Source organism: Sceloporus undulatus, chromosome 6 (genome assembly GCF_019175285.1).
Source record: "Sceloporus undulatus isolate JIND9_A2432 ecotype Alabama chromosome 6, SceUnd_v1.1, whole genome shotgun sequence".
Taxonomy (NCBI): Eukaryota; Metazoa; Chordata; class Lepidosauria; order Squamata; family Phrynosomatidae; genus Sceloporus; species Sceloporus undulatus.
In genome coordinates, this window is record NC_056527.1 from 161,151,830 (window position 1) to 161,168,393 (window position 16,564).

Here is a 16,564-nt window from a genome sequence, read left to right on the forward strand (position 1 = left end):
GTGTGTTTGTTTTTTTAAAGAGATTGTTTGCAGAGCTAAGCCAAGAAAAACAGAGGCTTAACCTTTTTGGTTTTTACTGGTGGAATGTGATGATAGTTGATACCCATCATTATTGTAAATGTTTCTCCCTGGAGCCTTCTTTATTTACAGGGGGATTTTTAGTAAGCCTCCCATAAAAAAGATTCCACATCCTTTTTTCCTTTAATAGGCTTAAAGAAATTGAGACCTCTGTTGCCTTTTCTTCTTAATAATCACTTGGAGAAATAGGCCAAGTGTAGCAGCCTGATAGCAAGAAGGGGCTGGGTTGCATTTATATCATTGGTCATGCTCAGATTCTAAGGTCTCTTTTAGACAGTGCAGTCACAGCCCTTTGAAAACATTTTAAGTGTCATGGGTTCATTTTATGTAATTCTGGGATTTGCAGTTCCATCTAGAATTTTATGCCAGAGAATCCCGGTGCCTCATCACACTACAAATATAAGGATTTCATAGGTTGCAGCCATGGCAGCTCAACTGGAATCATAGTGCTATAACTGTATAGTATGAAAACCATGTATTACACTTTGTCTATGTGTCCCATACGGATGACCAAAATCATCTAGGAGTATCATAGTTGTCTGTCTCAGCATGTGTTGCCTAGTGGCAAGATGGAGAGGGGTGGCACTTCAACAAATAAACAAACACAAGCCATATTTGGATAGGGGAAAGGTCCATAACTTTTATTAGTCTATCTAATAAAGCCCAGCCAGTGTGCTGGGAATGTTGGAACAAGGAAAATGGGCTAGCATGTAGGCAAAAGCCTCTGTGTGTTCCTCCATCACTTGAGTCTGAGGATGGGTTTCTTACCCATGAACAGTGGCACCACTAGGGAAGGTGCAGGGGATGTGGCCCACATCAAGTGACACTCCAAAAGAGGGGTGATACCTGATTGGGCCCTCCTTCTGCTGCAGGGTAAAGAGGGTTTCACCATGGCAATGGAGACCTCCTCACGAAGGTTGGACTTGATCAGGGAGGCCATAGGCCTGATGTGCAGGATGTGAACAGATCAGGTGAGGACAGAGGTCTTGGAAATGTTTCATCCACAGAGTCATCGGCCTGCCAAAATAAAGCTGCTTCAGGTCTCTTTGGAGGTATGCTGTTTAAATGATGCATGCATCCTAAGAATCTGGAAGCTGCACCAAAGCTGCATTCCAGTGGTTAGGAATGGAGTGTGGCTTTGGCGCGACCTCCGGACGCTTAGGACCCATGCATCATTTAAATAGTATACCTCCAAAGAGACCCGAAGCAGCTTTATTTTGGCAGTCTGTAACAAGCCATCATGAGTCAAAGTCGAATCGAAGGCAGTTAATAACAAACTTGCAAACATTATTGTGCATTTGTTTTCTTGACTGATTCAGCATTCATGATATAACATAGTTATACTCTTGTTATTGGGAAAAGGAATTAAGTGAAAATAACTAATTAAGTCTGCACTTTGCTCCTTGTTTTTAGTTTACACAGACTGTGCTTTACTATCTTGAAAGGGATGCCTGAATTCTGTGGTGGATGCCAACTGCAAAATCATGTGATTTCGTCAATGGCAACCTGGATTTTAGATCCACATTTAAATTTTTCAAAAATAAAACTTTGCACTGGTGATGCTATAAATTTCCAGACACTAAATATGCAGCAGGAAAACCTCAATTACAACATAGGCCTGCTGCGTTGAGGGGAAAAATGCTTAGAATTCTGCCTTTTCTTTGTAAATGAATTTGTTCTGTGGTTTTGACTTCCAAACAAAAGAATGCAAAGCTTCAAAAGAATTCATCATACATTATTTTTGGAGACTCTTATGTGTTCCGTTACCCTATATACACAATGAATCCTGAACTGCTAGTGTACTGCTGTAGCATTTAACCATTTTTTTCCCTTCAGCATTGTCAAATATTTGTGTTGGTTAAGGTATTGCAATATGCTGCTTAAAGACAAAAAGTGGAAAGATAAATCTGGGTTTAAATAAATATCAGTTTATAAACTCTCCTTGCCACATAATTATTAATTAATAAAATCTATATTCCAGTTCACATCATAAAGTGCTCTTATAAGATTGTAATGAATAAATAAAAAAACATGGAAGAAATAATTAAGCTTAAGAATGCTTAAGAATTAAACATTCAAAGCCCTCGGCATAGATGGACAAATCCATATGTTCTTGAAATTACTGCTGCACCATTCGCATAAAGCAGAGCACAGATATGCCTTCCTTCTAGCTTCTGAGGATGGAAATTTGTGCTGTTGAGATAATCCACCATTTCATTGAAGGAAAAGTTGAACAGGAGTGGAGCTAGAGTACAGCCTTGTTTGACACCCTTCTCAGTGGCAATGGCATCGGTGAGATGACCCTGGGGGTTGCATCTTACTTTGAGTAAGGTCCCTTCATGTTGTATATAAACATCTCATATTCTGTATATCCTGAACATGAAACAGTCTTTGAATTCTGGTAAATTCTTCTCAAAACTGAAATGAAATGCTCACCCATCTCTAGTTTTCACATGCAAACAGTTTGCCAGTGCAGGTAGTGTTGACAGCATCAGTCATTTGTGACAAGGCCCTACTATTTTCTCTTTGCCCCTGTGCCTTTTTGAATTACATTTGTATTAATTACATTTTAATTACAGTTACATTAGTGGTGTTGACTCCCAGCCTTGGAGGAAAGGTTGACTATGAATAAAGAAATACAATGCAATAATACAAGACAATATTTTTATATCTATGGAATTTGCGTATGGAACTTATGGTTCCCTGGAGACCACCTGTTCAAGCATTAGTTTGAATCAGCAAGGTTGCAGTATTCTGTGATGTCAAACCATGGCCTAAACTGTGCCAGTCGATTCCCAGACAGCAGCATACCTTTATTTCTCTGTGCTGCAGAAAACTGTCTGTCCATCAGTGCCTTTGACTGGAATTCATCACATGCTGGAGCTGCGTGACTTCCATCTATTCAAAGAAACCTTCATGCAAGTGGCTTTGAAAGGAGTGATGGATGGAGTCCTCTTATAAATAGCTTTCTCATTTATCTTCACCTACAGTTATCTGCATATTTTGGATGTCTTCCTGGCCACTGTGAGATAACTGTGCTATATCTATATCTGTATATATCTTAATTGGTTAATTGAGTTTAGTTGATAATGTTCTCTTCTGAAATGTAATCAGAATTCTGAAAGTTTCACGGGGACAGAAGAAGTGCCAGACTTTTAGGTTTCAATAAGACAGGTCCATAGGATTCTTTATAGCTTTGCCAGTGTGCCCCATATGTGACCAGTTAATTCATGGCAATCTTGATATTTATGTGTGCACTCAGTGTACATTCAAGGGATGATTTACCAGACTTTTGGCTCACCTTAGGACAGAAAAAGATGCTGGATGCATAAAGTTCCCAATCTCTTGTTTCACTCTTAAAGCAAAACTAGGTTAAAGTCCTTTTGCCTTGAGAAAATCAATAAGGGATATGTATGTGAATCACAAGCACAGATTGTGTTCAGGTCTCCCTTTAGTAGTGAGAAGTGTAAATTGTGTAGTCTTGCAATAAAATGTCATCCCAGTGAGTTTCTCGCTTATCAATGTGAAACAAGAGACGTTCCCTAGGTATCATACATACATTGTACATAAAATGATATAAGATGAAAGCTAACTAAAAACATGACAACGTGGGAACTAAGATAATAAATGTAAAAGTTAACACAGTAAAATTCAGTTCAAGTCAAAGAGCTAAAACCAGCCAATACATGCAGGGGATCAAACTACTGGAGTGTCAAATCATCTCAGATGTTAAAGCATTTGATTATTAGGGGTGAAATGTGACAAAGAATCTGTTGATACTCAATTTTTCTGGTTCCGAAGATCGGCATCCTCACTGTGCCTGTCTCAGAAGAATCTAACTGTGCTGGAAGGATTGGCTGCCCTTGAAATACATGGAGATGTTCGCTTAGTTGCCTGTGGAAAACATTGCATTATATTGCATTTTTAAAAAGATGCATATAAAAGAAAGGAATAAAAACACATTTTTGCTTTTGAAAATACATATGTGGCTTCATATTAGTCCAACATACAGATTATTTTGTATATTATTTTCCACCCCAAATTCACTAGCATGAAATCCAAGTCAAGAAAGAGTGTTCTGTGGACTCTACCATGTGTTAGTGTTGATATTTCCAGGCTCTGAAAGGATCAGGTAGTAGTAGGGCCAGCCTAGATACATTTCGCTGCCTGAGATGAGCAAGATGAATATTTCTGGTCCGCATACAAAAGTTGACTGGTCTGGCAGTTAAATCATTCTTTGGCACTGGTTATCGGATAGCATGCTCCACTGCAACTGAAAGACCTAACAAGTTTAGGAAATAATTTTTTTTGTGGGTTTTTCAGGCTATGAGGCCTCTAGAACATGGCCACATAGCCCGAAAATCCCACAAAAAACTATGGATGCCAGCCATGAAAGCCTTCGACTTCAGTTAAGGAAATGCCAGAAAGGCCATGTGGAACACAGCTCTCCTGTTCAGTGCTTTTGCTGCTGCCTCGTGGCAGGAATGACCATTTCACTTTGTCTAATGGTAGGGCCAGAGAAAAGATAGGTTCTTGCATGAAAGAATGACACACATGAGGATTTGCATGCCAAGGCTACATAGACAAATATTCTGTGCAACTGCTATATTCTGTGCCAATATGGTTGCATGTAGAGTCTACAGATCTTTGCAGCCATCACTCTAAGCAGAACTTGTATAAACAAGGCAGTTTTCCACTTAACATGAGTAGAGGGAAAACTGATAATTGCTTTTGTTATTAACCTGGATAAAGTTAAACATTCTTTGGTTCAGTCCCAATTTTTATACGGTGTTGTTTAATTGCAGGTTTATTCCTGGTCCATGGTCACCTTGCAGTGCTTCTTGTGGTCATGGTATTCAGGTGCGTGAAGTGAAGTGCCGTATTTATCTCGCATTTACTCAGACTGAGGTGGAGCTGCCTGATGAAGAGTGTGAGGAACCCAAACTGGTGACTGAACGTAGTTGTTACGTGGAATCCTGTGATGGTGATCCTGTCCTATTCATCCCAGACGTTTCACCTTCTGAAGACACTGGTGATGTTGTCTATGACTGGGAATACATAGGATTTACTCCATGCTCAGCTACATGTATTGGAGGTATTTTAAGGGCTATTACTGTGAACATTTTTTACAAGCAGCTGTGGAAGTTGTAAACCATTTTAAAATACCAGTTGAAAAAAAAACCCTGGCTGGTAGATGGCATCAGGCAGTAGCAAGTGATTAGACACGCTCCAGTTTCTCAACAGCCTTTTTGAATTGTGATAAACATTAGACATGTATTGTGCCCCTGGCCTACAATTATATCCCAGCTATTTGTTACTGACTTGCTCCAAGTAAGAGTGATTAAACGTATTTTGTTGTTCTGGAGAAGTTTCTGTAGCACTGATGGCATAACATCAGCTGTGGTTGCTCCATTACAAGATATTCATGCCAAAAGCTCTTTTCCAAATCGTGGCTTGGGTTGTTCCCTTGTACATCATGGGTAATGTCCAGTTATGACATAATACATTTTTGAATGATGGTGGGCAGATGGAAAGCAGTTCAGATCCCATTATAAAAATCACTTGTCACTCATATCTAGGAACAACCCCACCTTTGCCTATTCTAGCAAATTACCTGAAAAGCATAAAACCCATGCTAATAACCTTGTGGGATGGGCGGAGATGTTTTTCAACCCTGAGTTTTTCTAGAGCGTCAGATAAATTTTAAAAAATGTTCTTTTTAGCAACCAGCAGAGTATTTGTGATGAATCAGAGGAAGAGGTATTTATGGCTGTAATTGTCTAGCCATTGCACAGACTAAAAAGAAGAAGAAAAACAGAATAAAACCTGAGGTTTTAATATATTCTGTACATATAACAAAGCTGTAGGGTTTTTTCTTTCTTTATTAGGCAATGCAGTGAAAGTACGAAGGTGCTTGAAATCTTGCAAATCAGAGAAATATTAAGCTGTCTTGAAATCAGATTTGTAGCCCCTCTGAAGCCACTTGGGGGAAATGCATTTAAAAGGAAGGAAACAAATTCCCTGAACTATGACCATTTTCAGTCTTGCGTATCACATTAGGCTGGGGTTTTTTTCCCACTGCTCCACATATTACCAACAAAACCTTCATAACAGAATGAACTTCAGTATGTTTCACTTACTATGACAGTGGTAATGATTTCTTGTTTTATGACACTGTATGTGCATGGGACGTCTGGGCTAACTTTACAGCCCGTGGAATGAACTCTGTGCCTTAACTCACTGGGAGAATTCCCAATCCAAAGAGGTGAAGTGCAAGAGCGTTCTAAACTATCAGGTTGAAGATGCACAGCTCAGGCCCGTGCCAGATATACTGGTGGCAAACCATCTCTGTGTCACTCATGGATAAATGAATACAGCAGATGATTCTTAATTTTAGAAATATAGGGGCTCTTTTATACCAGTACTGGCTTCTCTGACTGGTAAGAGCTCTGATTCATATACTGGTAAGGAAATGGACTAGAGCAGTGGATCCCAACAGTTAGTCCTCCATTTGCCTTGGACTTCAGATCTTCTCTACATCTGTTCTTTAAATTCTTTGTAGGCCACCTTGATGCAAGTGGCTGGGGAATAATAATAATAATAATAATAATAATAATAATAATAACAACAACAACAACAGCAAAGGATTCCTAGACTTTATTTGCTTGTAGCCAATAGATCATATAGATGTATAATAAAAATTAGGACAGATTTCAGTACCCAGCTGTTGCAGAGAGCCAACATGGGTAGAACGCTGGACTGGATATTTGTTATATTTGAAAGGGTGTGCTTTCTAACAGTAACTTTTCTCCAGTTCTGTGTTTCAAGATATATTTATTGCTTACTGTTTTAACGTATGTACATACATACATGTATATTTTTATGACCTAGGGACTCAGGAAGCCATTGCGGTGTGCCTACATGAGCAGACAAAGCAAACTGTAAATGATAGCCTGTGTGACAGCTCAAAAAGACCTCCAGCAATGAGTCGTGTGTGCAGTACAAGGCTTTGCCCCCCAAGGTAGGACTCTGTGTTATGGAAAATTGTCTACCATCTGTTTGTCTCAGGTTAGCAAACTGCAGTCATGTTGTGGCAAGACAAGTCATTTCTGCTTGAAGAAAATGTCAGCAACAGTTTTCTCTGCTGCGTTGAAAGGTTTGCCTCTTAGTTAATTTCTACAGGTAGATCCAGTGTGGTGTAATGGTTTGAGTGCTGGAATAAGACTGTGGAAGGCCAGGGTCTGAATCTCTACTTGATCATGGAAACCAACTTGGTGACTTTGGGCAAGTCACACACTCTCAGCCTCAGAAGAAGGCGAAGACATAGCTTGCCAAAAAGCGTTGTGCAATTGATTCATCGTTTCTTGTTGTTTTGGGCCTTCAAGTAGTTTCTGATTTATGGCAACCCAAAGGCGAATCTGTCATGAGATTTTCTTTGTTCATAGGGTTTTACCATTGGCTTCCTCTGAGTTTGAGAGAATGTGACTTAGACAAGGTCACTCAGTTCACTGAATCAGCTCTTGGTGAATATTCAGATTTTGCCATCCAGATTTCAGGATGGCCAAATTCAGCTTTTGAGTATAAAATGAATACCCAGAAGTCTCAGTCTTGTACCTATTGTTTGAAAAAAGCAAAGTGCAGATCAGAAGAACCTCACTCTTCATGGCATGGCACATTTGTGTAATGCATTGCAAAGGGTTTCAAGAGGAGATGTAAGGAGGTAGTGGAAGCCAGTACAGTACTCTAATTCCAGTGCAGTTTGCTTGGCAGAGCAATGGACTCCAGATCAGATGCCACATAGCATCATTTCACTCCCAATTGGCTGCAGACAAATAGTGCCAAAAGTATGTCAGTGCAAATATGATCCTATATCATGTTCAGGGATGTAGAGAAAGATAATCAGAGCAAGGTTTTTGTACATACATATTGAATTCAAACTTGCTGAACTTAAAAGTGAAAATCTAGCACATAGTTGTATGCCAGAATCTGCACTATTCGGTCTGGTTTGCAACTAAAAAATAAAAGCACTAACAAACCTATTCTAGAACATGGCCACATAGCCTGAAAAATCCACAATAAAGCACTAACGATTGATCGATTGATTGGTTGATTGGATTTCTATCCTCATTTCACCCATGATTGAGGATTCAAGGTGGCTTCAGATTGTTGAAACTCCCCCCCCTTTTTTTTTAGTAAAGGTCAGTTGCCAAAGGTCTGTCTGAATAAAAAAATAAGCATATATTAAAGAGATGTTTGCCCGACAATGCATCTATCAGGAAAAAAAGCCCTTTAAAAATGGTGGGCACTAGGAAAAATGTATACAATATGTATGCATGGTTATGTGTGTGTGTTAGAGAAAATGCAGCAAAACATTTAGGAAGCCTCTTTGGGACAAGCTGTGTTTACAAACTGATGTGAAAGTGGGCTAAACTTGGAGAGGGGAGAAATCATTCATAGATTCACTCATCTCTAGTAGTACAGAGTACTACTTTCTCAGTTATCAAAATACTGCTTTCTGACTTATCATACCTAGTGTTGTCTTGGAACAGGTGGCAGGTGGGACCCTGGAGACAGTGTACAGCCACTTGTGGCGTTGGGATCCAGACGAGAGAGGTACACTGCCAGCAACCTGGAGGATCTGTTGTTGGGTCTGAAAACTGCAAAGACAAGAAGCCTCATGCTTTGCAAGCTTGCAATCAGATTGATTGTCCTCCAGTTTGGCATGTTGAAGAATGGGGACAGGTATGGGCTGCTTAAAAAATAAGCTTCTTATATAAACAATAACTCCAAAATTTATTGAGGAGCCATTGAGAAGTGCACTGTTTTGGAATAGGTGCCAGCCATCATTCAGTCTTTTCCTGATCATTGATTCATGAATAATTGCATTACCTATGCAATCCTGGGATTTGCAATGTAGTGAAAGGCATTTAGAATTCTCAAGCAGAGAACTCTTGGGTCTTTCCAAACTACAAACACATAACCAAATGGTGAATGCCAAACTTATTTCTGATCCTTTTATAAGGTGCAGTCTCCCATCCCCATTCCTTCAGAACTACCTATTTAAGCACCTGGTTCTAACTATTCTCACAACTGAGCTGATGCAACCAGACACCTACCCTGACTCTTATTATTTACCCAATTAGTACATTGTTTTATTATACAAAGCACAGAATTAATGAATGCAGACTGCATAAGATATTAAGAGAACACTTGATTTTGATTTACAAATGCTATCTTGACAAACCTATGGAAATGAAGCTGCCATTGCTATTATTCCAATGATTATCATAAGTGTGCACACACATTTTCTTGCCATGGTAATTGTAAAACATCTGGGAGTATTTGGATCCATTTTTGTGTAAAATAAATTGAAATAAAAATAAAACGTAATTGCAAGGATGCATAGAAGTGTTAGAAACCCATTGCTTTTCAACTAATAATGAATACTGACATTATTTTTGAAAAATAACATTGAGACTCTGGTCTCCTCCTCCTCTTTAGTGTTCCCAAACCTGTGGTGGAGGCACCCAGAATCGCAAAGTTACTTGCCAGCAGCTATTGATGGATGGGAGCTTTCTGAAACTTCCCAATGAGAGCTGCCATGAACTTAAACAGTCCACACACAAACCTTGTGCAAAAACAGATTGCCCTCCACAACTGATTCTGGAAGAATGGTCCAAGGTGAGTAGCTTGGAATTAGAGTGCATTCTAAGGGTATAATTATGCCAGTGTATTATTTCATCTACAGAGGATGTATTTCCATTGGTCACTTTTGGGTTATTGAGGGGTTTAATTAATAGTATCCCTTTAAATTTCTATAGATACTGTGGGCTGCCCAAAAGACAAATAAATGAGTCCTAAAGCAAATCAAGCCCAAGCTCTCCCTAGAAGCCAAGATGACTGTTGCATTTAGGACGTGTCGTGTAAAGACATGGCTCACTAGAAAAGACAATAATGCTTGGTAAGATAGAAGGCATTAGCTAAAGAGGAAGGCCACCATACAGATAGATAGACTCAATCAAGGAAGCCAGGGCCATGAGTCTGCAAGACTGAATAGGGCTGTTGATGATAAGGTGACTTGGAGGGCTCTCATTCATAGGGTTGCCACGAGTTGAAGGCAACCTGACAGCAACTAACATCAACTAGGGAGGGCAAAACTCTGCCTACTCCTGTCCTCTCTCACTGCTGAGTTAAATGATTGCAAATTGCTTCTGCTGAAGACAAAGGGGAATGTGTAAGGAGGAGCCAGGACATTTTAAAAGCTAGGAACCTAGGGTTGTCATAAATTGAAGTTGATTTGATGACAGTTAACAACAACAATTTCTTTGAGAATGTTATAGGGATCGACTCATTGTACATAAAGGTAGTGCACATCAGAGTAGATCCCCAAATCACTTTGGCTCCTCTTTCCTCTCTTATTCAGTGTTCTGTAAGCTGTGGTGCTGGGACACAAAGAAGGAAATCCACTTGCCAGAAGCTGACAGCCAAAGGCCAGCATCTTGCCTTAAATGCGTCGGTGTGTAGCAACCACCCAGTACCTCCACTTGTAAGGCCTTGTCACATGAATGCCTGCAACAGTAAGTGATACACTTGTCTTACCTGTGATTACACTCTTTAAATATCACCAAGGCTGTAATGGAGAGGAGGAGGCAGGTCTGTTCACTGCTGTCCTAGAGGGTAGGACCAGGTCTAATGGTTTGAAGTTACAGGAGGGAGATTTTGATTGAAGATTAGAAGAAACCTCTTGACAATACAAGTGGTTTGGCAATGGAACCAATTGCAGAACAAGATGGTGAGGTCTCCTTCTTTGGATGTCTTAAGAAAGAGGTTAGACAGTTACTTGCTGGGGATGCTTTAGCTGGAAATCCTGCACTGAAATGCACTGAATCTTCCAGGGGGTTGCTGCTTCCAATTCTATTATTTGACCAATAGGGTGCGATTAGGATCGTATAAATGTCTTCCAGTTTGATGTCCTTTTGGCCATGCACTAATTAGGATATCCAGGTTTTCTGCCCCTTTAGACTTATATTTGTAAAACATCTGTTTCTCTAATGGTTGACAGGGGGAGGTAAAGAGGTCCATTACAAGTAATCTGAAGCAATGTACAGTCCATTCTCTAGAGTCTCGGTTTGATGGACATCACTTTGATTCAGCTAGTCTGCTAATGTGTTTGGAGTGCCTTTTACATGTTTTGCTGCTAGAGGCAGAAGATGAGACTTGGTCTAGGTTGGCATACGTGTGGTTTCCATCATCAGGGAGCAAGATCTTGTTCCCTCCTTGCTGTTTACATGGACTTTTGCTGTTACATTATTGGTTCTTACAAGAACTATCCTCCCCTATCCTAGTCCTGACAGACTGGCATGTGTAGTAAGTTGGACCTTCATGGGACCCACAGAGGGCAACATTCCAGGAGCTCCAGGGACAGCTAGTCACCACAGAGATTGGATTACTAACCTAAGAATCACAATGCTCAGATATTGGAATTTGGTTATGTGCCTTAGAAATGGAAGATACTGAAATGCCCTGTTGGATTAAATGATTGAGTGTGTGGCTTCTTCTGTACATTGGTGGAAGAAAATCACATTCAACACCAATTTTTGTTGAGATGGCTTTTCCCATGACAGATTGGAAAACCACGTTGAGTCAGATTCCACTGATCACCTCACTGTCCCATTTTAAAAATGTGTATACAAGCATACATGTTGTAAAACATTAAATTATCTATATAATTAAAACCATTTAAAACAGTGATTCCTAAACTTTGGTTCTCTGGGTGCTTTGGACTACAGCTCCCAGAAGCCCTAGCCAACTTGGGCAACAGCCAGGAACTCTGAGAGCTGAGGTCCAAAGCATCTGGAAGATCGAGGCTTGGAATTCACTGATTTAAAACATATATATTTTTAAAAAAGATCAGTACAACATCAGACTATTAAAAACCTTTGCAATCCCCCCAACGCCTGTTGGAACAGACATGTTTTCACATGCTGATAGAACAACAGCAAATACAGAACCAGTCTGATCTTCCTAGGAAGTGCTAAAGCTGAGAAGCAGCCACCAAGAAGGCTTTCTCTCATATACTCACCAGATGAGATTGTGAAGGTGATGATAGTGATCCACCTCCCTCCTTCCCTCCCTCAGTTTGTTTCTCTTTGTTGTCAAAAGTGTTGTAGTGGGATCTGAAATCTGATTATGTAATTGTTTTGGAAAGCATCTTTAAGGATGTTAAGTAGTTCATATGTAAAATGATAACCAATTAAGCGTCTGACTGTTCTTTTGTGTGAACAGATCCTGGTTGCGGTCAAGTGTGTACTTGTTCTGGCAGCAGTAGAGCTTTGCTGAGGTTAATGGGGCTCTGCCAGCAAAAGCACATTTAGCATTGCAGCCATTGTGTCTGCTTCAGAAAATATATGTAAGTCCTATTGCCTTGCATATGGACATGTTTAATTCTTTAAACCCACACAAACCAGTCTTTATCAGGGAAACTTTAATATTGATAGTGTAATATTAGTGATGACTTGGCCAAACTAAAGGTTGGAAAAGTACCTTTTTGGACTACAACTCCTGTTGCTGGGTTCCTGGTGGTCATGCTGGCTGGAGGATACTGAGAGTTACAGTCCAGAAAGGTAACTTTTCCAGACTCTGCAGAAAACAATACAGTATAGCTTTGGAAAATGTATGGCCCTCTAAATGTGGAAGTAGATTTCTCATCAGTCCTCATTATTGGCTAGGGCACAAACGCTGATGGAAGTTGCATGCCATAATATTTTGTGGGCCATATGTTCCCCAGGCCTGTTGTACAGAATGGCCAGGATCCAAAAAATGTTTGAGCATGGCCATTAGATTTTGACTCCTACTATTCCTGGTTGAACAGGATCCTGTCTGATCTTGGAAGCTAAGCATGGTCATCTCTAGGTGGCACTTGGATGGGACAGCTCCAACAAATACCAGGTGATTTAGGCTATATTTCAGAGGAAGGAACTGGCTAAGCCACATCTGAATATTTCTTGCCTAAGAAGACCCTATGAAATTTATGGGGTCACCATAAGTCCACAGGCAAATTGAAGGCACACACACACACACAGCAGCACTTCTCAATGTGCTGGTCCTTGGACCAGTGTCAGCACAAGAGCCATTTGCAGCTGCTGCCTGGGAAGTTTTCAGGAATGATAATAATAATTGTATCCAACAGATACAAACATGGCACTGGTTTCCTGGCACTCTGGGGAAAAAATAGTAATTGCTGGTCCCTCACATCAGATGGCTTGTGAAGCAGTGCTGTAGGTCAGAGGTTCTTAACTTGTGGTCCACAGACCTTGGAGGTCCCCCTCGGTGTCCTCACAAGGGGTCTGTGAAGGCTTGAAGCAATGTTACGAACTTTTATGGTTGAGGAAGAAGAAAGAAAGAAAGAAAGAAAGAAAGAAAGAAAGAAAATTTACCCAAGTTTTTTGTGCCAAATTTCAGCTTGATCTGTCAAATGTACTGATTGTACTACTCTACTGCCTCCATTAAAAACAAACAAAAGTAAAAATTGGTTGTGAAAATAACTGTTCAGTAGCAAAAATCTGTACTGTACTCAGCACTTGCTACTTCTGTACATGGTGAGAACCTGTAAGTGAATGCCACTGAACTACTGAGGCAGAGCACACAACATTTCTAGTGATCATGCACACAGGAAGAAACTGCCTTCATAGCTGCACTGAACTCTAGTGTTGTCCATGTTTTGTCACCACATTCTCAGAAAGTCTATTGTTTCCCAGAATTGTGTAGCTGTTGAGAATGTTCACAAAGAAATTAATTTATTTTTTATTATTTTTATTATTCATCACATAATGAAAACAAATAAAAAATAAACTTTGTGTTCATGTAAACTTTCATGAAGTTCGTCATTTAAATAAGACCAATTTCCTTTTTAACATCATAACCTTCTATATAAACCGAAAGTATTTTCTTGTCCTGTTTCAAATATTCCTCCAAAAATGCATAACTGAAAGCCACTCTTTTTGTACTTTGTTCATGGATTTTTTTTATTTACTAGATGGGTTAGATAATCCATTTCTCTCATATCTATTTTAGACACCTGTTTCTCTGTAGTTGATGGTATTTCTAATTTCCAGTTCTTTGCTGCAATTAGTCTTGCTACTGTAATTAGGTGCAAAAGAATTATCCAGTATTTATTTTCATCTGCTTTGTAAGTACCAAAGTCATACTGAGGACACACAGTTCCTGTCTAAATTGGTACTGTATTCTGAGGATTTTTTTTATATAATCATATGTGCTTTGGTCCAGATTTTTTTTTATTAAGGGACAGGTCCACCACACATGTAGCAAAGAGTTGGCTTCCTTGTGACCCGTCCAGCATCTATCATTGGCCAACTTCTATTTTTATTCAGCCTCACTGGCATATAATACCACCTGTTACCAGTTGCATCCCCACCCAGGGTGTCACTCGGTGTGAGGGGTGGAATATCTGGGGGGTGGGGCCAAAAGGGCACCCCCTAACTGTGATGCTTAGAATGGTGTTATGGTAGCTCCATGGAGGCCATGCTTGGCCCACTCAGCAGCTTCCTCTCCTTTACTGGGAGCATTCTACTGAGTGCTACACAGGACTTGGAGGAAGGCAACCAGCCAGCCACCCCAGCCTTCCGAGTTCCTTATGGCTGTATGGGACCAAGAAAATGCCCCCTTGTACTTCCAAGCCAGGATACAGAAAGCAGTCTCCTCCTCCCCCCGGCTTTCCGAATTCTGTGTGGAACTTGGAAGGCCTCCCCCCTGGGGTGCACTACCCACCAGGTGACACTCCTCTCTGTGGTGTTACCCGGTGTAATCCACTGCACCGCACACCCTCAGCGACACCACTGATTGGTGCTCTGACTTTTACCTGTTTTCTGTGTGGTGCTCTGAAATTTTTCACAGAGGACATTATCAGACAAGGGAAATTGGAAGTATAATCCAATGGCAATCCAAATGCAATCATGGGGTTTGATGTTATTGCGTGATAGACTACCATACGCAGTTTCGGACAATGGGAAGTCAGTCTGAACGCAATCATGGGGTTTCACATTATTGCGTGATAGACTACCGCACGCAATTTTGGGCAATGGCAAGCTATTTTCAGGCAATGGGAAGTCAGTTTGAATGCAATTCAAATTCACGTAAAACTAGTAAATTCACATGAATGCGTTCTGGCTCCATTTTCTTTTCATTTGAAATTAAGATAAATTCCTCCCGTGTGATAAAGTCCTAAGATATGTGAAGGAGGGAGATACTGGCTTCGCAGCAGGTGTGGGGCTCCAGTGCAAGCATCCCTTAATGTACTGAGCATCCTTCTTTGGCTTTACATGCCCTAGCTCCCCGAAAGCAACTCCCCAAACAAAATAGGAGTTGGAATAATTGTTGGTTCATGCATAATTCGAAACGTCTTTTCTTGGACTCCCTGGCCAGTTCACATGCCAAGATCCTGAGGTACAAAACACCACTTTAAATAAAGCTCCATGGACTTAGAGGAATGTCCTTGGCATTGCATTTAATAAAATATTTTTGAGCTGCATATCTATCTGAATTTAATTAATTGTGGATATATGTGTGGCAGTGTGTCCAGTCTACAAATTACTTGGTGGAGAGTGATGTTGAAAAAATACTGTCAGCTTCTGCTATTCTATTCTAAGAAGGAACAAAACATGGAAAAAACATAAAAGAATGGTACTGGTGGTTGAGGAACATGTTATGTAAAAGGAATGAGGACTGGAAATTCAGTTTTTTGAGAGGATTTATGTTAATTAATACCTCAGAGGTACACAATCAGTAGAATCATATGGTAAAGTTTTTGCTAGATTATCATGTCAGACTTGCACACACAATTATTATTATTTTAAAATCTTTGAATATAGAAAAGTAATATTCAGGGGGAAGGTTGGGTTGAGGCCATTCTCCATGACTTACTAGTTGACTCTGTGAAGGATAGCCTTTGTTGGAAGATATATGCATACATCACTGTCTCATCTATAGTCTGTAACAGACTTTAGTCTGTAAGAGCCATACTGTCCAATACTAATTAATTCATAATGCTTATTTTAAGAAGCCATTTTTCTGCCTTTAAGTTTCCAGAGCACCATACTACTAGTGGAAAGCATCACAGACGTGGAACAATCACTAAAAACAGCAAAGAAGAAAGCACAAAGGCAGGCCTAATGTTAAACATAAAGAACGTAAAAGTAATGACCACGGAGGATGTACATAAATTCAACCTAGAAAATGAGGAAATTGAAATAGTTAAAGATTTCCCATACCTTGGACCAAACATTGATTAGAACAGAGATTGAAGGCAAGAAATCAGAAGATTAAAAATGTGAAGGGCAGCTATGGAAGAACTATCGTATATACAGTGGACCCTTGTTATCCGCTGGGGTTTGGTTCCAAGATCCCCCGTGGGTAACAAAATCTGTGGACGCTCAAGTCCCATTAAATATAATGACATAACAAAATGGTG

General features: G+C 40.1%; 1 protein-coding gene across 5 annotated transcripts in view; it reads left to right on the forward strand.

The window, feature by feature from the left end:
* The window catches only part of ADAMTSL3 (ADAMTS like 3), a 221,016-nt gene that overhangs the window by 177,363 nt on the left and 27,089 nt on the right, over nt 1–16,564 (forward strand). For all 5 annotated transcript variants that reach the window (XM_042475404.1, XM_042475402.1, XM_042475403.1 and 2 more), the window contains 5 exons: nt 4,884–5,173; nt 6,970–7,099; nt 8,628–8,820; nt 9,580–9,759; nt 10,502–10,655. In XM_042475404.1, the coding sequence (XP_042331338.1) occupies nt 4,884–5,173; nt 6,970–7,099; nt 8,628–8,820; nt 9,580–9,759; nt 10,502–10,655 (947 nt within the window). The remainder of the gene's footprint in view (nt 1–4,883; nt 5,174–6,969; nt 7,100–8,627; nt 8,821–9,579; nt 9,760–10,501; nt 10,656–16,564) is intronic.